Raw genomic sequence first — 21,594 nt, forward strand, 5'->3', positions numbered from 1 at the left:
TGACATCCAAAAAACGGCTGCGAAAGAGACTACCGTCCCTCCCACCTACATCTGATCTCACTAAGTCGAGTGAAACTGGCACGAAGCTGTTTGGCGGGGACTTTAATCATGGCGTCTTTCGGGTAATAAGGTAGAAGTAAATGATTTGTTCGTTGAAAATATGGCGTTTCTTTAGCGAGTAATTGATTCTTCCCAAGACTATCAGTATTATCAAAAGTCTTACCCCAAACTAATTTTTGAAGACGTGTATTCTCTTGAAATGGTTGGAAAGTTTGTTGATTATGGAGATCAACCCTTAGCTTGAAGGATCATAGCGGCTAGTGGCATGAAAATGAGTGATTACCCTAAAGATTCCTCTGCTGCATCTGAGAAACGACGATCATGGAGCTGGCGGAGACGAGAAGGGCTGGTATGACGCGAATATATTCATTAGCGACTTCATTGTGATATATTACTAATTATAAATATTTGTGTTCTTGAATCAAAGTTATACAGACTTTGTCCAGCGTTCGTTCGTTCTTCGAAAAGTTTAAAATTCAGTCAGCTAGAATTTAAAATCAAGATAAATGTCTAAAAAGAACTTTTGTACGATGTATCCCAATGGAATTCTCCTTTGATTTGCTTATCGTGGCCATCTTTGCTTCCAACCTCCTTTCCAAGGAAAAGAGAAAGTGCTGTTTGTATTAAAGATCGGAACTTATGACAACCTTTTACTCCTCCTTATAAAACTGCCCTCACGGAATTCAAGATAGTAGTTAAACGAATGCATCGAATTGTCCTATCATCTGTATCCAATCACTTGTATCCTATCAGCTTTCAGCTGTATCCTATCAGCCATCAGCTGTATTGAAAATGTCAGAATTTCCAAATTGCTTATTTATTAAAAGCGATAAACTGAATACAAATTAATCAATTTTGATTTAATATGAACACTTGGTATCAATTTTCTTTGATCAATGGGATTGATGGATATTATTAATTATTATTAATTTTTCTCAGTAATTATTGCAACATGTGTCAATAACTATTTACTATTAATACATTGCAAAGTCGTATAATGATCATGTCCTAATAGATATCCCATTAACTAAATATGCAAAATTTCTCTTCTGCATTGTTTTTATCAGTGATCGCGATATATCATTAAGTCTCATATTTCACATTGACCAATCTCTTAAATACATCAATATTTGGGATGACATTCCATTTATGGCTGGTCCAAATTTGCCATTTTGAAATAATTAATGTGTAATTTTTTCATTAAATCACTCACTTTGTCCAATTTACCTTTAGTTTTAAAACATCAAAGTTGATTTTATAAAAAAGGTTGTGGTTATTCATAGTGCTGAATAACAATAAAAAGCTAATTTTTTCTTTTGTCTCCTGATATAGTCACATGTGATGTAGATCATGATGTTTCGACTGTATACTGCTCACCTAAAGAAGACTAGCAGTATGCAGTCAAAACGTCACGATCTATATCACATGTGACTACATCGTGAGACAAACAAAAAACTTAGCTTTTTATCAAAATTGATATCTAACACAAATTACGTAATTTACGATTCTTTAATTTCTCAGGGAGAGAGTGAAGGTGAAATTGACCTGGATACCTTGGAGATTCTTTGTGAAGTACAAGAAGTAAGTCATGGTGTTGGACAGCCATCTAACAATTTAGTGAAGAGATATCAAAATGAATTGTGCCTACTGTAATTTGGTATCATATTGTTGCTTATACATTCCTTCAAGTTTTAGCAGAGAATGTAGGCTTTTATTAGTATACGCACAGAAACAAACAGAATTTCCAATAATCATAGCATGATTAAGCTTGAGAGAGCAGAAAAGATATTGGAAGGGCTAATAAAGTGAAACGAGGAAAAACTTGGAACAGTGCTAGGGAAAGAGTATGTTAGTGCATGACTATACAAAAATGGTTCTTGGTAGCTCCTAGTGGTAAACCTTTTGATGGTGGAAGACAAAATTTGAAAGTTTTTATATTTTCTAGAAAATTAATTTTGTAGGAGAAAGAATGGTTTAAAGCAGCAAGGGAATATTGTCAGTGTGGGGATGAGGACAAAACACTTAGGCTTTTAAACTTAAGCGTTAACATTTCACTTGGTAGGCAAGGAATTATCTGATCTCTGTTGCCCTATAGACACCTTAAGAATGTTTCTCCTAGTGGTTCTTAGGGAAGTTGTTACAGGCTTTAACCATTTCACTCCCAATTTCTCAGTGGTAATTCTCTTTACTGTCTGCCATACAATTCTTATGATGTTAGTTGAGAGACTTTGGTATTGGATCAACTAATAATCCCCTTATATAAATTTTTCTTCATCCTTGTCACTTGTTTGCTTGATATTGTATTGATATTGTGAGGAGAAATTCTGTCTTGGTCACTTATGGGAATTAAAATGTCAGAGCAGGTTTCCTTTTGGGGTTATCAGTTGTATAGACAGTACTTTTCATTGCGTTGTTTTGTTATAGAAGGCAGAAGAAGGATCACTTGGACTTAGCTCTCAAGAGGCGCTGAAAAGACTTTTTGATGCCATCCATGATGAGTTAGCAACTTTTAGAGCAGTGAACCAGTGTACATGGAGAAGTGATCTTTGGAGTACACTGAGGGACAATCGTCACTTGCCTATAAGCTTTATCAGTCTTGCATTTCTAGTGTTTGAGTTTCTGGTAATGGTGATGTCATTTGCCATCAGTGATAAAACAAGGAGGTGAGTTTCTAATCTTAACCTTTCATGACAAGGAATGATTGATAAGCAATTTCTCTTAACATATTATCAGTATAAAGAAAGATGTTTTTTGTCTTGTCATGAGTGTGGGACAAAGAAAAAAATCTGAGTCCCCATGAGGAATCAAACCTCAGACCTTCCAACTCTGTGCTTCGATGCTCTACTATTGAGCCACAGAGACTCCACAGTGAGCGAGGTCTATTATGGAGTTCATATTATCAATATGTTGGCAAGCAGACAGGGAATGATGATACAGAAAAATAGCATCAATGGGATTAACCCTCTCTCACTTAAATGGGTGGATGTCTGGAGTCTTCAGGAGCCTCTTTTGTCTAGCCAGCCACTATTTAGAATGTTATTTCCGTGGCTGGTGGATCTCCTCAACTTAGCCATGAGCCCCTATTTCAGACTCTAAGGAAAAAACAAAGGTGTGGTAGATTGGTGTGGGCCTGGAATCAAATGCCGCAAAACCCCTGGCCCCAGACAATGCTATCCAACAGATAAATCGCTATCCAGTGGATTAGTGCTAACAAAACATACTGTACTATACACTGGATAGAGATTTATCCAAGGAAATTTACCCTTTGAACAACCAGAGCCTAATGAACAACCCCCACCTGACTTCACAAGAACTCAAAGTTCCAGTGGTACCTGTAATGAAGATAAACCATTCTTGTGAGCTTGCTCTTAGGAGATTGCCATTGAATGGGAAATCGTAGTAAATCTGAGGTGTTTAATTAGGTAAAATTGCATGCAGCTAAATAAGAGTGTATCAATAGCATTAGACAGTCAGAAGAAGCGATAAGTGTTGTTAGTATGCTGAGAAGCTCTAAATTAAAGTGTGTGAAAATCCTCATTGTCTGTTGGATTTAGCAGTTTTTTTCTTGTACTAAGACAGAACACTGATAGTGCTTTCTCTTTTTTCTTTGCTGTAGCCTTCCACTGATAGAAGGAATCATTGTTCTGTTACTGACAGCTGTTAATTTGATATTGTGTGTACGAGAGGAAAGACTAAGAAGAACAGAGATGATCAGAAGTAGTCAGGAGTTGCTTAACAGCTGCAATGGTGAGAAGCACTCAAATCAAAAGTGACCAAAAAAACCCTAATTTTCAGTGACCTTTAACCTGATTAGCTTGCTATTGTGAACAGTGTTACACTGTACAGAACCCTCTTAACAGATAATAGAAGTTCTGAGCAAAGTCTAATGAGGAAAGGATGGTCATTGCATGAAAGCAAAAAGCAATACATGTTTCTTGTGCATGACAGAGGAGCATAGTCATGATAGCTAAATTTGACATTAATCTCAAGTCTTTTTGACCCATCTTTGTCATTTTTAATAAAGTAACATCCATCTCCACAGCTTGCTGCAGCTGGATGCCATCTGATTATGTTGATCCCTGCACCCCTCCCTCTCTTTCAATCTCGCTGGCACATGCCTACAGAGACAATGAACTAGTCAGTGTCCCCGTTAACCTCCTTGTTCAGGGCGATGTGGTGGTGCTAGGACCAGGTCATACTGCCCCTGCACAAGTGCAGCAGGTAGGGTTGTTTAGATCAAGATATTGATCATTAGGGTTCTGTGTTTTTTTTTCCTTCTAGTGATGCACAACTAGGTTGCTTTGTGTGGCAAAACATAGGAATGTATGCAAACTTCTAAAGAGGAAACCTGGGTTAGGGTTGTTGAAGCTTATCTTGATTTCGTTAGCATGAAGCAATCAGGATTATTGCTCAATATTGTGTAAAGGCATGCTAGTCCATAACAGAAAGGGTGAAACTTTCCTTCTTTATTACCAACTGAATTTGGACTAGACCTAGTAATGTTTTGGCTTCTTTTGTGACAGCTCCCTTCAGAATTTACCAACAGAGGGCCATTATTTGTTCTTGAAGAAGGTCAGGTGTACCATCCTGTTACACAGAGTGGCTCCAGTAAGTCAAAACTTATAACTTCTTTACATTACAGCCTGGTGTATTGAACAAGGAAAAATGCTATAGTCAGAGTATATTTACACTCCAATTTTCCTTGGCAAGTACCCTTGCATTAAAAAAAAAAATTACGCAGTGAATGTAACTTTCTGAGGGAACACTTACCAGAGTAGACTTCCTCTTTCCCTTTACACCCTAACATCAGTATGCATATTCTCCATGCTGCTCTCTATACATTTTCTATGATATTGACTTGAGAATTTGTTAAACAATCAAGAGCTTCTAAAGTTGGTGATCATCTCCTCTATTCTTATGACCTCTATGTTTGATTCAAGTGTGATATGGTAGGGAGAAATTGGATACTGGTCACCTCTCACGTCACCTGAGGTTAAAGGATTAAGTTCTTGATAATTTCCTTTTTAAGTGTCTTTGTCGATTCATCTGTATTTCCAGGCCTTCGGTGGAAATGCTTTCCATTATTTTGGCTCAGGTTCTCTGTTCTGTTTGTTATTTTGCAGGTGATGGTAACAGAGGAACTGGTATACAACCATCTCAGCCTCATCCGCGTGAAAAGTTCCTTGTTACAGAAAGTCGTTTCAAACAAAATCTCAGGTAACTTCTATTGCAAAAGTGGGGAAGTATTATTGGCTGAATCTTAGATGAGAGATTAGTACAAAGCTTTCAGAAAGTCCCTTAGATGTCAACAGGATATTCATTGTTTGTGATAGTTAAAGGTTTACACACACTTAGAAGCCCACCAGTTCTAGAGCTTGTCATTGTTTTTGTTACCATGAGATGTCTGGGAGCATTATTACCCTCCCTCCCCTGGAAAGGATATTGGTTCCTCACATTTCACCCTATAGCAACTTACCAAGTTTTCTTGTCAGCTTACTGTGACCATTCTCCTTCCCCCCCCCCTTCCTCCTTAACCTTTTAACTCCCATGAGTGACTGAGACAGAATTTTCTTTACAATATCAATAAAATAACAACCAGATAATTGATGAATATAAAGATAAATATCAATTTGGGGATAATTAATTGATCCAGCACTAAATTCTCTGAACTAATGTTATAAGAATTGCATGTTTGACAGTAAGGGGAATTACAAATTTGATCTGGGATTTAAAGGTCTAGGAGGTGTATAATTAGGGAGAGCTAAGTGTTTTGCCTAAGAGCACAACACAACGCAACACCTAAACCTGAATAAGCTTCACCTGCTTCTCCTCATGTGGAGTGCAGCATATTATCCATTAAGCCACCAATTCATGGACTAATACATGGATGAAATTTTTTTAAACAGAACAATCCTAAATAATTCTCTGAAGAGGCCAATTAGCATCATTGGAAATGAAATGCATTATATCACAAGTACTATTATAGACAAGAAACTTCTGTTTGCAATTTTGGTAAGTTAGAATGTATGTTGAATTTATTGGGTTTCTATCATGTTTGTATTATACCTTACACTGTAAACTGCAATTGGTGGATTCTGAAGGACTCCCTTCCCATAGGAAAAAACAGCTTTTATAAAGTGTTACTGAATTTGTTACAGATATTTTATTGTTTTTCCTTCTTCTTGCAGGTGTTATCTTTGACCGTAAATATTTTAAGGACAATTTTTCTTAAAAGTGAATCAGGGCACTGGAGTGAAATGATTCTTTTACTGCAGGTAGGACAAACTCGAACAAACATTTACAAGTCAGATTTAAAAGTATCTTGCCTATGAACAAAACACAAAGACTTGGCCTTTGGTCATAGAGTTCACCACACTAAATACACAAGGCCACATCTCCTACACGGAATTATTGGCCCAGAATGATTTTTTTTCTGGTACTTTATAATATCAGTACCAGAAAAAAAATCACAGTTGCACCATTTAAAGTTCATATCATTTTTAATTGATATTAATATCAATTAATGATGTGAACTTTAAATGGTGTAACTGTTTGATATGATATAATTGTTGCCACCAACTAATTGCAAGGAAACACTCACTTGAGACAGTTAACTTGGGGTACCAGTGATGTCTCTGTGATCCTGTGTGCATTTAGTTTCCCTCCACCCCTAAAAAACTTAAAATATCTGTATTCAACAACCACTAATATTACTATAGACTTTCATATGGCTTTTCAAGACAGTATTTACTTTTTGTGTTGTCTTGGTTATTCAACTTGTACTTCTTGAGAGGGAACCTAAGTTAAAAGCCTTAAATGGGTTTTTATTAGGTTTCCTTGCCATTAAATCTGGTTTTTTTTTTTTACCAATTTCAGTAAATTTTTTTAACCCTTTAACTCCCATAAGTGACCAAGAAAAAATTTCTCCTTACAATATCAGTACAATATCAAGCAGACAAGTGATGAGAATAAAAAAAAATCTTAATTAGGGGATTATTGGTTGACCCAATACCAAATTCTCCAAACTAACATCACAAGAACTACATAGCAGACTGTAAGGAGAATTAACAATGAGATCTTGGGAGTTAAAGGGTTAATTCTTTATATAATGATAAATAAAATCAATCATTAAAAAAACTTAAGGCTTCTTGTTTTGCTAAATGATAATCAAACCTCAAATCAGCAACTTTTAATGAGTAGTTAAAGAGAAGGGAGTGTTTATTTTGTTCGAGGAAAATTGGCTTTGGTTTAATCTAGCTTGCAGTGATTTTTAAGCTGATCTGGTAATGTCAATCATGTGCATATTTCCTGATTTTTTTGTTTTTCAGGGTTACACCATCTTGCCACTCCTGCCAATTTCTTTTCCGGTTGTATGGATCTGTTTAAATCTTTATGGAACAGCACGAATTCAAGTGTTATTTACACAGTTAAAGGAGAAAGAAGATGTAAGTATTTCAATCTGGTTGAAAAAGGAAAAAAAGTACACCATTGGGGTAGAATGTGGAAGAATTCATGGGTTCCCTTTTAGTAAAGCTGGATAGTTCTCTCCTCTATAGCAAATAATTTGTTTTGTAAAAAAGGGTGTTAACTTGTTCAGGGTGAGAGCAACAGCTAACTTATTCCTCACCAGATAAGGATGCATGCTCTTGTTAGAAAATAAGATAATTTTTTGATTTGGTTTAACAAATACAATGCTCAGTTGGAACACAAGATACAATTTCTGTTTAAGCTGTTTTAAGTAAGATTGTAAAATTCAAAGGAGAACAACTTGATTTTGGAATTCAGTCATAAGATAAAATGAGAATTGTCTTTAGTTTCAAAAAGAGTAACTGCAGTGGTAAAATTTGTCATTTTTATTTATCAGAATCAGATTTCCTGAAAGTATGACTTCCGATTTTTTTTTTTTTATAGCTACATTTTTATTTGTTTTATGGCAGCCAGCAAATGAAATATCTCTAAAAGAAGTATTGTGTTGCTTTTGGAAGAATTTTTTGGGTGATCCATCCAGTTTGCCAAGGACTACTAGCCTTTTAGAAATCCTTGGAAGTGTGACTGTGAGTATGGTAGATATGTATGGAGGTCATAATGTGGAGTCAATTTAATTTTAATTAATTGTTGTTATTTTAGGCCAAGTTTTTGTCTTCAGAATATTTGTTATGTATGAAAACCCTTTCCAAATAGAAGGAAAAGAAATTGTGTAGAGGTTTGTCGTGAAATTACATGATGAGTATGCTCATAATTTTTCAGAAGAGGCATTTTTGAACAAAATGTAATATTTTTTATGGTTTTTGCTTTTTACAGTTTATCTTACTTCTTAATATAGAGAAATAAGGCAGTGATGAATTAGGAGCCTCAGAAATTGATGACTACTTAAGGGTAGATTTCAGATTGTCACAAGAATGGAATGAGCAACTCATTGGAGTTAACGAGACAAAACCTATATTTGATGGGATGCTCTTGTTGACAGTTTTCTGGCTGTTATTTCAAGCCCTGAATGTTACATAGACTTGATGTCATCTAGGCTTGTGATCTATTAGTTCAACAAATGATCTCAGTGCAACAGGTGCAGTGACTGTGAGATTCTATTCTGGTTTATTGTTAATTCCAGGTGTGGTGCTGTGTTGATAAGGAAGGTATACTGTCCTTACCCAATCCCTGTGCTGAAAAAGTGTTCTTCTTGAAGAGTAAAAAGCACAAGACAAAAGAAGAGTCAGCTGGTCAAGCAAAGGAGAGAAAGGAGAGTGTTTGTACCTGGGAAAGTGAAATAAGCAGAGTTTCATCAAGCCAGGATGGCCAAGAATCCTCTGATGAAGAAGATGATGATGATGTTTCTGCATCTGTTGAGGATTCTGAATCTGTGGGTGAGGTTTAATTCAGTTATTTGTCAAGGATAAGGCAGTACATCTAGGTGAAGGAGGAACCATTTTCAGGTGGATGCAAACCCTGAGGAAAAAGGACCCAGAATCTCTTGGAATTTTTCTCTCTTTTTTTGGACGTGAACAAATAATCACAGTGCCTGAAAAATTTGAGAACTTTGGTTTTAGTCCAGTTTCAGAATCAGTGTGTATATAGAAGGATCAAATTAGAATGATACACATTATATAATGTATGAAAAGGTGTGCAAATTAATATGTCGCAAAGCTTTTGAAACTCACTCAATCTTAATCTGAATTTCAGAAAAAAATCGGAACCACTGTTTGAGAGGACACAGGGAGGTTCTCAACTTGTCTTCCGATCCAGAGGTATGTTTGAGATAGCACCATGTGAAATGTCTAGTATGATGATAGTGAAGGTTGCAATAGCTAGATAATGTACAAGGTTGTATTTTTGATTTACTTTTTTTGTATTAAAAAATAACTCTATGTTAGTATGTAGAGTGGTATGTTGATATTAATACCTATGTGCGAGTCTATTTCAGATAAATTAAAAGATTTATTTTTTTTACTTTCTCCTAAAGTTATTTATTAGTAATACATTGTTTTGAAAGTTGTGCTCTTTTCTTTTTCAAAAATGAAAACATGTGATATAAAATGAGTCCCTCCTAAACCTGCTCAGCCAAGAAAATAACTCTTGCATGCACACCATGTATGCCTGTGTATATTTATTATCAATATCTTCTTGTAAGCTACTTTAAAATTAATTGTTTTTCTTGTTCATTCTTTTGTTTAGAGTCAGTTTGGACTGAGATTTGATGACATTAGATGGCAGAATCATATCAACTCTCTCAAACCTTTGGTATGACTAAGTTATTAAATTCTAACTTACACACAATTAATTTCTTACAATTCAACAAATTTAGCTTGGATGTAACAATTTCATGTATTCAAAAAATATGAACCCCAATGAGATTAAAATTTGCCAGTTATCAGGTTTTTTTTTACATGAGGGAAAGTCGCAGGAATTAAAATTATCACTGACAACCAACCTTTTAAACACTTAGAGTGACCAGGATCTAATTTCTCCTCCCATTAATACTGCTGAATCATACATTAAGATCCTGAAAATAAAGAAAATTATCTCCAACCTGAGAAGCTTTGATCATTAAACCAATTCTCCTTGTCAGAGTATGGAGAATATGGGTATTGATGTTAGGGTGAAATTAGTTGAAATGAAAGCCCAGCATCCAGATGTTTTTTTTGGATTAATAAGATTCCTGTCCATCATAAACATTGATATAATTTGATTTTTAGCTGTCCAGTTCATATCAGTAATTTCAATGTTTTCCCCTTTCAGGGTCTAAACATTCTACTTAATTCATGCTGTAAATCTCCTGTGAGATGCTTACGCTTTGCTGATCATACTGGTCTCTTGTCTCTTTCCTACAACTCAGTTCCTTTGCCTTTCTTTAGAAGGTATTGTTAGTTTTTTTTGTTTATCCAGAATGTAGATTTGTTAATTAGTTTTCATGATGTTCTATAAGTCCCCATCATGATCAGCAGAGCTTCCAATGATTTCAAATTGTCATGCATATCAGTAACATGACATCATTGTAATTTATAAGAAAAGAAATATTTGATGACTGTTATTGTTTAACACCCACCTCTGGTAACAGAACTACATGAAATACTCATCTTTCATGATTTACAGAAAATAAGAAATTTAACCTCACATATTAAAAATCGTCTTTACATTAACAACATCATATCTAGGTATATTCCTCAATTTTAGCACTAATGGCTTTCTATGGAAATTTTTGTAGATGTCTGTGTCTCCTTGGTAAGGAAATAGGCTTTATGGAACGTGCACTTCAGCTCTTCAGCAAGCAAAAATACATATTTGCTGTACAGTCTCCTATTGTAAGTAAAACAAAACTTGGTGATATAGCTCAAGGCTGAGCTTTAGTTGAGGTATCAATGTTCAAGAAAGATGTTTTTCATCTTGTCACGAGGGTGGGACAAATATGAAATTCTGAGTCCCAAACCTCAGACCTATAGATTTCTTGCTCCAATGCTCTAGCTACCACTGAGCCACAGAGACTCTCTGGTGAACAAGGCCCATTATTTCCCTCAGTAATTAAAACAGTGAACCTATTTTGCTTTTCTTCATTTTTTTTTAAATTTAGTGCTGTAAAAGTTGCCAAATTCTTTTTTGACCAACTGTGGTTTCTCTTCAGAGAAGGATTTTAAGCTAGTAGCATTTAAGGAGGGAATTTTTGTGTTTAATGACATTGTTTTCTCTTACTTTTCAGAATTCCACTTTAAGAGTACCCATTCATTCCCACTCATTCTTATCCATTTCAAAAGAGAGGCCTATTCCTACCATGGTTTGCCTTATCACTAAAGAGAATAACTCTGGTATGTTACAGCATCAGTTGTAATAGAGTGCTTACAATATTAACTAAGAAAGCAACTCAAGTTAAAATTTTGAACTAGAAGACCAGAAGACTAGCTTCCTGCCTTGTGGGTCACATGGGTCACACCACCCTTATCCAGATTCTGATGATATGTAAGTGTTCTGTCACTTATGTGTCTCAATTCATTCCTAAGGTTCTCTGCAGCTTCTTACCCAGGGATCTGCTGACATTGTTCTAGATGCCTGCACTGATTACTGGGATGGATCAAGTCTTTGTCCAGTCACAGCATTTGAGAGGTACATTGAAGATTGAATGATGATAAGTGATGAAATAATTGTTTTCCTAAGATCAGTTAATCATAATTACTGGATAGGTAAATTGAGATAATGATATCACAGATGTGTTTTTTTCTTGACCTCAGAAAGAAAGTACTTGACTTTTATCAGAGGAACAGCATGTCAGCATACTGTGTTGCATTTTCTTATCGTCCAGTCACTGAGGTAGGGAGTCGTGATAAATTTCAACATTTCACTTTTATTTTAATTATGGCAAGAAAATAAAATTAATTAAGAGGGAAGTGTTACATGGAAAACATCTTGAACAGAAATTTCAATACTGAAAAACAGTTTGACTAGAACTCTTTCTCAATTTATATATATATTTTAATGATCTTTAATTTGCTCCATAAATGTGTTTAAATATTTGTTGATGCAAATTGGAAGTAATTAATGATTGTGAGTGCAGACTATAATCAAATGTACTATCATTCCTTGAAAGCATGTAGTCCACTCCTTTCCATAATCAATGTGAATGTTACCTAGTAGCTCTTTGAAAGCTTCACTCATTAAATTTTCCTAACTTATTGTAGCAGATACCAGATGAAAAGAGTGAAGATGTATATTTAGAGCTTCCCTCTACAACTCAGTGGATTTGTAATGAGAGTGATGAAATGGAAAGGTAAGTTTGTTTGTTTATTCACCAGACTATGATTGTTTTGTAAACAGTGACACACCAGAGTGGTATTCAGTTTGTTTGTTTATTCACCAAACTATGATTGTTTTGTAAACAGTGACACACCAGAGTGGTATTCTTGAAAAATGGTTGTTTACATTGCAATTAAAAGCAAGCTGAGATTGTAAGATGAAGTACTCCAAGTATAGCAAGCAGGATAAAGAGTTCATTTTTATACACGATTTACCATTAAATTTCCTATAATTTCTTTTCAGTGCCTCTGAAATTTCAGAGGCGGAATCTGAAAACTCAGACATGGATAGTGCTTTTGTAAGTAGCCTTAACTCTGCTGTATTTATTTCAAACCTGTTAGCTAGCCAAAGATAGCGAAGACTCTGCAGTCTGAATCAATTTACCATACATGTACCTGTACCAGAATTGCTTTTCATACTAGATTAAAGCTCTTGTAAATTTGGTAGGGTAGGGGCTAATTTAATTAGGCAGCCTCAAGTTTACATGCGTGAGAGTTTATTAGCATGTGATATCAAATGAAACAATTAAAATTAGAAGGTAGTTTCATAGATGTCATGTCAACTTTTTTTGTAATTTTCCAAGCCTTCAGGAGAGGGAAATTATTAAACTTGTGACAAAATACATGTGAAACTATTTTCCTAATTCATGAGTGCATCACTTGAACACTTATTCATGCAGTCTCCCATGTGATGTCATGGAACACTTTTAAGAATTTAAGATGAAACCATATCAACATTTTTATCTTTCAAAAATGCAGAATGTAGCCATTATGCAATCTGAAACAAAGCATCCATCACTAAGTGATTCTGTTGTTGAGTTGTATGCACAAGGTGGAATTCTCTGTTTTCAGAAGGCCTCTTTCAACAATTATAATTACACTGAAAAAGAGAATGGCACAAGGTGTTGTGATCATGGGTGTCTAGTAAATAAGAAATGGTTTAAAGGTCTCTGAAAATACCTCTATCTCTGTTTATAAACTTTAGAACTGCATTGAGCTCCTTGAAACTGATGTGGAAGCAGCATCTTTGTTGGAAAGAGTTAACATGGCTGAAAATGCAGAGAGCTATCAAAGGTTGGTTTGACTATTCTACACTTGTGTTAGTTTTTCAGCAAATTATCATGTCATTTAACTGTAGTGCTTACAGAAAATTTGTTGATTCATAAACAGAATACTTGGGGGACAAGTTTTCATTGGAGTGGTGACATTACAGTTTCAAGCCAAGAAGGTTTGCAATGACATTGTCATTTTTGCTCAAAAGATTATGAAGTGAATGAAATTATTTTAAGCAATAATTCTAGATTTGGTTATGGCGCATATCATTTGCCTTCCACTCTTTTTACTAAATTTAAACTTTTTTATACTTCTTTTTTAGGATATTCTTCCCCTCATTGAAGACCTAGACAATGCTGGAATCCGATTCGTTTATTTTTCAGCCGAAAATGAATTAAGAAGCAGGGTATGGAATTTTGTATTGGTTGCATTGAAACATTTATTTTCACATGCATTTGACAAAAAGTGCATTGCTGCCTTAGAGCTGAGAGTCTTTCTATTCTTCAAGCAAATCAGGTAGGTTGGAACAATGATGAGGAATTGCAAAGAGCCAAGAGCACTTGCATCCCTTTTTATCCTGGGTTTGATTCTCAAACGTGGCTGCTGGGATAAATTTGCTATTGGTTTGTTTTCATCTCTTAAGGTTTTTTCTCCATGTTTCTCCATGTTACTCTAGCTTGAAGTGTTGCATGGAGAGCCCTTAAAATGATGTGCAAGTGCTGAATCCAATTGAATTTGAATTTAATTGTATATTTCATCTACCTGTGGGCAAGTTTCTTAAAATCTGAGTGATTTCTTCTAGGTATTTGCAGAGAGGATGGGCCTTGAAACTGGATGGAACTGTCACATCTCTCTCAGAGAGGGTGGCCATCTCTTGGACGACCGCGGAAGCAGTGCAACAGTGTCAGACAGGAATACTGAGAGTCTTTATGACATCCAGGATGATGCAAATGTTTCTGGGCAGGATGGTGATGAGAAACATGTCAGCTGGAAAAGGGTCCACGCTGAATCTGCTGAAAAAAGTAATGGAACAAAATGTTTTTTCTAAGTGGGGAGGGGGGGGAGATGGGTAACAATAATTATTCTGAATAACAATTAATTCATTAATAATAATTCTTGTCACAAGGTCTGAAATATTGAAACAAAATGTAGCTTCCAACATTTGTGATCTTCGCCAGCAAAGTCAGTGATGTTTGTTTAGTCACTAGTCAACAAGTGGTTGAAAATGGCTGGCCTATCTAACATTGAATTTCGACACTTGATGTGAATAGCTTCCTTAATTTTCTTTTGATGTTCATGGGCTCTTCATCAAGGATTTTGAACCATTTCCAGTCTATCTTGTGATTGACCCTTGAGTGATGCTCCCAGACTGCAGAAGTTTGTTGTGGATGTTATTTGCTTCCAAGAAGAAAGTTTATGTCAAGTCAGTCCTGGTTATTGAGGGGCTACTGATCAATCAAGCAATCAATTTAAAAGCATTGAATGAAGTTACCCTCTGTATTCAAGCCAGATCATGGGTCCTGAAAATAATTAAGAGTGAGCAACTTTCCACCTTCCAATTCAATCATGTGCCCCAGTCTGTAGTGTTGTCAAGATCACCCTGATCATAACCAGATGTTATCTATCCATCCCTCTCTCTCTCTCCCTTTTTGCCTTTCTGCCTTCCTACCTTATACAACTGTGTTAGCCAGGCCAGCTAAAGTGGCACATGAAGAGACACCTTTATTGTGTTGAGCATGGGGTAATTGGAGTTGATTTTATGTTCTTGCTTGTTCTTATAGTCTCAAATAAAGTTGAAACAGTCGAAATGGACCCTCTATTAGAAAGTCAAAGTGATGGTGGCACTCTACTGGGCAGCAGTCAGATATCAGCACCTGAGGATTATTGGTTTTTTTCTAACAGGGTAACACTTCAAACAGTGTAGAATTTTTGTTTGTTTGTTTTTAAACAGTAATGAGAGTTTACAGATCTCGAACTATTGTGTTAGTACAGAATTTAAAATTAAAGATCACATTTTCAGTTTCATTGTGGTACTGCATAGTATTACTGGTACTTAGAAGTTATCCATTTCATTTTTGTTTTCTAGCTATGTAAAATTTGTAGTGATTGATACCAGGCAATATTTGTCACTAATTTGTTTCTCTTGGGAAAGATCAAACATTTAAATTTGACCCCTTCTCCACTGACTGAATCTTCAACTGTCCCTTCCCATTACATACTAGATAAACAGTTTTGTTTATCAAACTAACCATATCATTGTATTGTTTAATTAATTTAATAGCAAATTTCTCACTTCTGTCTTTTATAACTTACAGTTATTTTAATTTATTTTTTGCTTCTCAATGTCAGGCTAAACTTCCCAGAGGGATTCAAAACATCAGGCCTCATCTGGAGAGTGTTGATAATGTTCCTCTTCTTGTTCCCCTCTTCACTGATTGTACTCCATCAGGTAAAGGCAGGCACTTTTTGACACTGGTGAAAGAGCTTACTTCCACCTTGTTGGAGGAAACGCTTAAATTAAGGACCAAATTTTGTGTTTTGTTTTGTTGTTGTGGTTCTAGCAATCAATTGCTTACCAGCATTTGTTGAAATTTGATACTTCTATTTATTGACAGCTGTTAAGGAGATGATTGCTATAATGCAAGATTATGGAGAGGTGGTCTGTTGTGTAGGAAGTTCATTTAATTCTGCTAATCCTGCCATATTTATTCAGGCAGATATAGGGTGAGTTTTACGTCTTAAAAATTCTTACAGTTGACTGAATTAGCTTGTTCACCAAGTTTACTTTTTCTTGAGTAAATGTAATCAGACTGGAAAAAAAAGACCTTAAATGGCATTTCATTTCATTTTTTTAGCATTGCAGTGGAACCCCTCTTTCCCCAACTGTGTTTGAAAGGTTTGCCAAAAGACTTCCGATCAGGAACACCACAGCTTGGACAAGAAAATGCCAGAGAAAAACTACGTAGAAGGTTTAGCGACGAACAATCCATTGAGGTTGAAAATGGTGAGCAAAGTAGTTTGAAGGCAGCTAATTCAATCATGACAATGCGAGTCTGTTGTAAATTGCTAAGTAAAATCTCTGTCTGAAATTTTACACTTTGGTCTAATAATCATTTCTTTCAAAATCAGCTGATTTGGTACCAGTAGTTATATGTTTATGTAAACACCAGCATGTATGCAGGAATATCTGGGGGGGGAGTAGTGGGTGGGGGAAGGAAGGGTTAGTCTTAAAACAGTAATAAAACAGCTTTGGTAGTTTTATGAAATTGTCACTGACAGTGACTTTCTCCTGGGCAACTTCAGAAATCCCTCTTTCTCCCCCCCCGTCCTGTGATCGACTATTTAATATGTTTAAAATACCCTCTGATATTTAACATTTTGGTTTGTTCCCCAGAGCTGTCCCCACTTGAACTGAGTGCTTTCCTAAATGCCCTACCATGTTCCTTGGCATTCCACAGAGATGCAAGTTTTAAATTTTTGAATTTAATTAAAGAGGTGAGGTCTGGACTATAAAAATAAAGGGCTTGAAGTTTAAATCCCTTTTTTCTTTCCGTTTAGTTTTTTTTTTTTTTTGACAAGCTATGCACAAAAAACACCACATTACTTACTGCTTTCCTTGCAATTATTTTGATCTGAAAGAAACAAAAAGAACCTTTCTTTTTTAGAGAAATGAAAGGAAAGCAATAAATACTTTTCTACTCTTTTTTTCTCAGGCACGTCGTATTTGCTTTGGACTCAAAAACTGTTTCTCCTTCATGCTATCATGTCAGTTAGTTCTTTCTGCCATGATGCTTCTGTCATCATGTGTTCTCCTTCCACCTCCCCTGACAGGGCTTCATCTCCTATGGTTGTCATGCCTCATAGTACCCCTGCTGAGTCTGTCATTAATTGGCTCCCCATCTGATCCAAATCTTATGACAATGATGACAGGCAAAAATGACAAAAACTTCAAGGTAACTTTTAATAATAGTTGATTTCCTTGTGTTTTGGTGTGTAGAGTTAGGTTGTGATATCTCAGATAGTGAGGAGTTTTGTTGTCTTAATTCTGCATTGAATGCATCGCTTTTTCAGCTAACCAACAACATTAAATGTAAGGATTGAAAATTTTTCTGCTAGTGAATTCTGCTCCTCCCTCACCCCTCTGCAGCATTGATCAACAATTTTTGAGGCAAAAATTGTGTTTTTCAGTAAAATTTTAAGTCACTGTTTTTATTTGTTCAATTTTCCCTTAGCTAAATATTGATTTTTTTTTTCCTTTGTAGGAAATTACCCATACAGTGTGTTTTTTCTTCAGTGTTTGTTTCTTTCCTTCACTTTGTATCTGCTGCCTTATCCTGTTCCCTTTAAATCTTCGTGGAATTTGCTTCTCTCTGAACAAGAAATCTTCTAACTGTCACTACCTGCTTGGATTTAGGTAAAGTCACCATGTTTACTCACTTTTGGCTGATTCACACTCAAACCAGCTGTACAGTCACATAATATCCATTGGTTTGCTCAGCATGTTAATCAGATTGTTCCAATTATTTTAATTTTTTTTCTACCAATCATGGAATGTTCTTCTTACCAAAAAATTATTATGCAATTTTCTGAAAAGGTATAATTGAAGTAACAGGTGTTAAAGTACAATTCAAATTTCCACTAAGAGAAGGTTGATAATTTTTTTTTCTGTTTGACCCTTTTTATTTCTTTTTCCCACTTGAATAGGAACACTACAGAACTGTGGAATGGCCTCGGGGAAAGTCATATTCAAGCATTAGCCATGGCTCAGGACATCAATGTATTTTTTCTAGTTCTAATTTTTGGTAGGTTTTCAGGAACATATATAGACCAAGTATAAGGTACAAATCAGATCATGTGGAAGCACCTTCCAAAATCTTACTGCAATCATAATAACCTACAGTTGCCATATTTAATTCTACTTTCTCATATATTTTATCAGTTGAAAACATAGGGTGAAGCATAGTTACCCTCGTGTGAAACTCAGAAAGTCATGAACACCCAATGTAAAGAGTGTTATTTTATTTCAAGGAAAACCTCAAACTAAACAGCAAAAGCAATGGTAAAAATTTTTTGTGGTTTTGAGGGTTTGTTCCCATGTCTTGAACTTTATTGCAACTGGTTCGTAAAAAATTGATCTGCTAAAATCAAAGAAGAGGTGTCCTCAGTTTTCAGAGTTTCACTGTTAATAATATTTGACAATAATTTTTTTTCCTAAAAGATATGTACATGTAATTCTCCCTGATTAACAATTCAATAGCTCAAGAATAGTTTGAAAGGCATCATCAAAATAGTTGCCAACTAAAGCTCTCATGCAACATCACTCTTGGCTGTTGGAATGTATTCTAACTCAAGTGAATTGAATTTAGAACTTCACCATGCAAGATTTGTACTTGGAAGGTGGCATGAGATTAAAACTTTCTGTTTACTGCAAAAATTCAGCTTGCTTTCCCACACAAAGTAACAAGCCTAGATTGTCAATTGTAAGGTCTTACCTCTGTTAGTCTTTAGTACTTTGACAATATTATTTGTATGTCTCCATTTTAGTGTTCATGTCTTCAAGTTACGTACATCGTCTTCATTTGCTGTGGAGGAAATCACCATTTATCAATAGGTCATGGATTATTTCCGCTGTGGTTATGTATGTCCTTCAAGTTTTTGTATTAGTTTTATCAAATATTTGTGCTGTCTTAGAGTACTGTGTGAACAATAACCATTGAGGCATTCATCACAATGAACAAAATCTGATCTTATTGTTATATCTTACACAAATTGACTATTTGTGATAAAAACTACCCATTATGACATGGTGGGAGATCAGTCAAAAAGGGGGGGTTGGATGTGAAGCCTATTCTTGAGTAGAAAATTGGTAAAAAACACTTCCCTATTAGGCAGAAAGTTTGTCATTTAAAGTCAGGGTTTCTTAAGTGTGCATGCCATTCTCAAACACAATATTTTTGACAAGAAACTCTGAATGGAGTATTCCACAAACTGTATGTTATTTTTTTCAGCCATTCAAAAGTATTTGTAACAATTGACCACAGAAAATCTAACCTTTCAAAAATTGTCTTCAAATGGGCAAAAAATTGACCTTTGTAACATAGCCACAGGTGCAGTGGCAATCTTCATAAGCAATTCACTCACATGTACTGCTCTGGTTGTTGCAAAAAAAAAACAACAACAACAACAACAAACAAACAAAAAAAGAGATTCTAAGGAATGGAATAAAAAGTAGTATGACTTACCAATAATTATACCTTTGGAAAGTGGCCAGGTTGGTAAGGAAGATTTAAAATGGTAGCATCTTTGGTCTAATTTTTAGCAAATTTGAAGACAAGTTTCAGCGGTTCAGTTAATCTTTGGGATCTCAAAAAAAATTTTAATTGGGCAGATAAAAAATACATGGTTTCAGAGGGATACTTCACCTTTGAATGAATCTCAGGCTTGTGTTTTTTGACCAACAGTTTAATACTCCAGGTAATCTACTTTACATTGTCCCAAGTTGGATGGAGTCGACATGCCCCCTTGGTGTTTCACCTGACTGATGTTCCAGTGCCATCAATGATCATCATCTTTCTTTGGCCAATTGTAGCTCTAGTAATTTGTGAGCTATTCAAGAGGCGATACATTAAGTAAGACCTTTTTCTATGTCTTCATGGCAGCATCCAAATTAATTTTTGTGCAGTTTTAAAAAATATTGTTTGTTGGGATGAGGGACTATTGGTTGTGTGTCTCAAAGTGTTCTGATACAAAAACATTTTTTTTCTAATATTGCCTGATAATGACAAGAAATAAGCAGTCAATACCTCTCTACCCTTAACTCTACTTAACCAAGATGAAGAAACACACCTTTTTTTATTGTGAATTCTTTTATTCACCGACATCTGCTAACATGACTATCCAGTACAATTATTGACCAAGTGTGACATCAAGATGGTTGGATATTTTTTACTTTTTATGGACCATGGCGAAGTCAAGTCATCATAATGCAAAAGTATAACAAGGCTAATATCCAGCTATCTTGATTGAACAGGCTTGGTCAGTAAAGGATTTATATATAGCCTATGGGCACTACCAACTTTATGTTAACCCTGTAACTCCCAAGATCTCATTACTAATTCTCCTTACTGTCTGCCATACAGTTCTTGTGATGTTAGTTTAAAGAATTTGGTATTGGATCTACTTATAATCCTCTTATTGATATTTTCTTTATTCTCATCACTTATCTGGTTGATATTGTATTGATATTGTAAGGAGAAATTCTCTCTTGGTCACTCATGGGAGTTAAAGGGTTAATAACATGTGATAGTTATAATTTAGAATTAACTCTAGCATCTCCAGCCCAGTCTTTCTGTGAGGATGCTACAGTCACTAGGATGGTGGTGCTTTACCCTTTTTTAGATATTTTGAATCTGATTTCATATGCCATATTTTTCTCTTTTTGTCTTTGCAGGGAAAGTGTCCGGTTTCAGAGGAGAGCCAAGTTAAAGTTTGGTACAAAGTTAGGAATGAATTCACCATTCTGATTTACTGTTTTTGCTAACTCTGACTAGAAGGGAATTCAGAAAATTTAAGAGGAGGGCCAAAAAAATTTGGGTGAGAGTACAACCTCACTCCTTTCTTAAAATACATGACCTTCCCTCTGGAAAGATAGTGATGCAGGTTGCAAGTATGAATAAACAAGTTAAAAATAAAAATGCAAGAAAAAATGGGCAAGCTAAATCCACTCACTAGCATTCCTTTAAGTCTACTCAGCAAAGCTGTTGTAAGACTCCCAGCAAAAATCATAAAAAGCTGATAAATAACCTCTGTGGAATGCAGCATAAAAACTCCAAATTTACCTCTCAAACAATGGAATGATGGTTTTACCTTCTACTTGCCAGTGATTTTTCTTCTATTTTAGAAGATCACTTACCTCCATCATGATGTCATCTAAAACAATTATATTTCAATTAATGTTCAACTCTCTCAAAACCATGAAACAGTTACAGAAATATTGTGCATTTTGTACAGTTTATACCTTGCTCTATTGCTGTATTATCTCTTTCAATTTTTAACTAATATATTTTTAGGTAGCAATGTTGTACAAAGTTAAAAAAATTAGAATAAAAAATTGTCATTTACCAAGACGTGATATTTATTTGAGGTGTACATTTTCTTAAGTGTTAAAAGTGGATATAGAATACTATGTAATACATTGTAGCTCCTA

General features: G+C 35.2%; 1 protein-coding gene across 2 annotated transcripts; it reads left to right on the top strand.

The window, feature by feature from the left end:
• The first annotated feature begins 8 nt into the window (after nt 1–8).
• LOC113684333 (transmembrane protein 94) lies at nt 9–21,512 on the top strand. Of its 2 annotated transcripts, none has more exons than XM_027201686.2 (36): nt 9–409; nt 1,582–1,641; nt 2,485–2,723; nt 3,677–3,807; nt 4,103–4,281; nt 4,584–4,668; nt 5,184–5,277; nt 5,967–6,072; nt 6,249–6,335; nt 7,389–7,505; nt 7,998–8,114; nt 8,669–8,921; nt 9,238–9,302; nt 9,730–9,795; nt 10,294–10,412; nt 10,760–10,856; nt 11,249–11,354; nt 11,547–11,649; nt 11,775–11,853; nt 12,222–12,310; nt 12,580–12,634; nt 13,321–13,409; nt 13,506–13,563; nt 13,711–13,794; nt 14,191–14,410; nt 15,170–15,291; nt 15,738–15,837; nt 16,004–16,112; nt 16,244–16,392; nt 16,783–16,883; nt 17,102–17,341; nt 17,651–17,802; nt 18,093–18,190; nt 18,933–19,026; nt 19,850–20,017; nt 20,839–21,512. In XM_027201686.2, exons 1-36 carry the CDS (start codon nt 326–328, stop codon nt 20,909–20,911), a joined length of 4,188 nt encoding a protein of 1,395 aa, XP_027057487.2. In that variant the 5' UTR covers nt 9–325; the 3' UTR covers nt 20,912–21,512. The 2 variants fall into 2 exon arrangements, with proteins under 2 accessions (XP_027057487.2, XP_027057488.2); XM_027201687.2 differs by having other exon boundaries at nt 12,225–12,310.
• The last annotated feature ends 82 nt before the right edge of the window (nt 21,513–21,594 follow it).

The sequence above is a fragment of the Pocillopora damicornis genome, chromosome 10 (genome assembly GCF_964200805.1).
Source record: "Pocillopora damicornis chromosome 10, jaPocDami1.2, whole genome shotgun sequence".
In the NCBI taxonomy this organism is placed as follows: Eukaryota; Metazoa; Cnidaria; class Anthozoa; order Scleractinia; family Pocilloporidae; genus Pocillopora; species Pocillopora damicornis.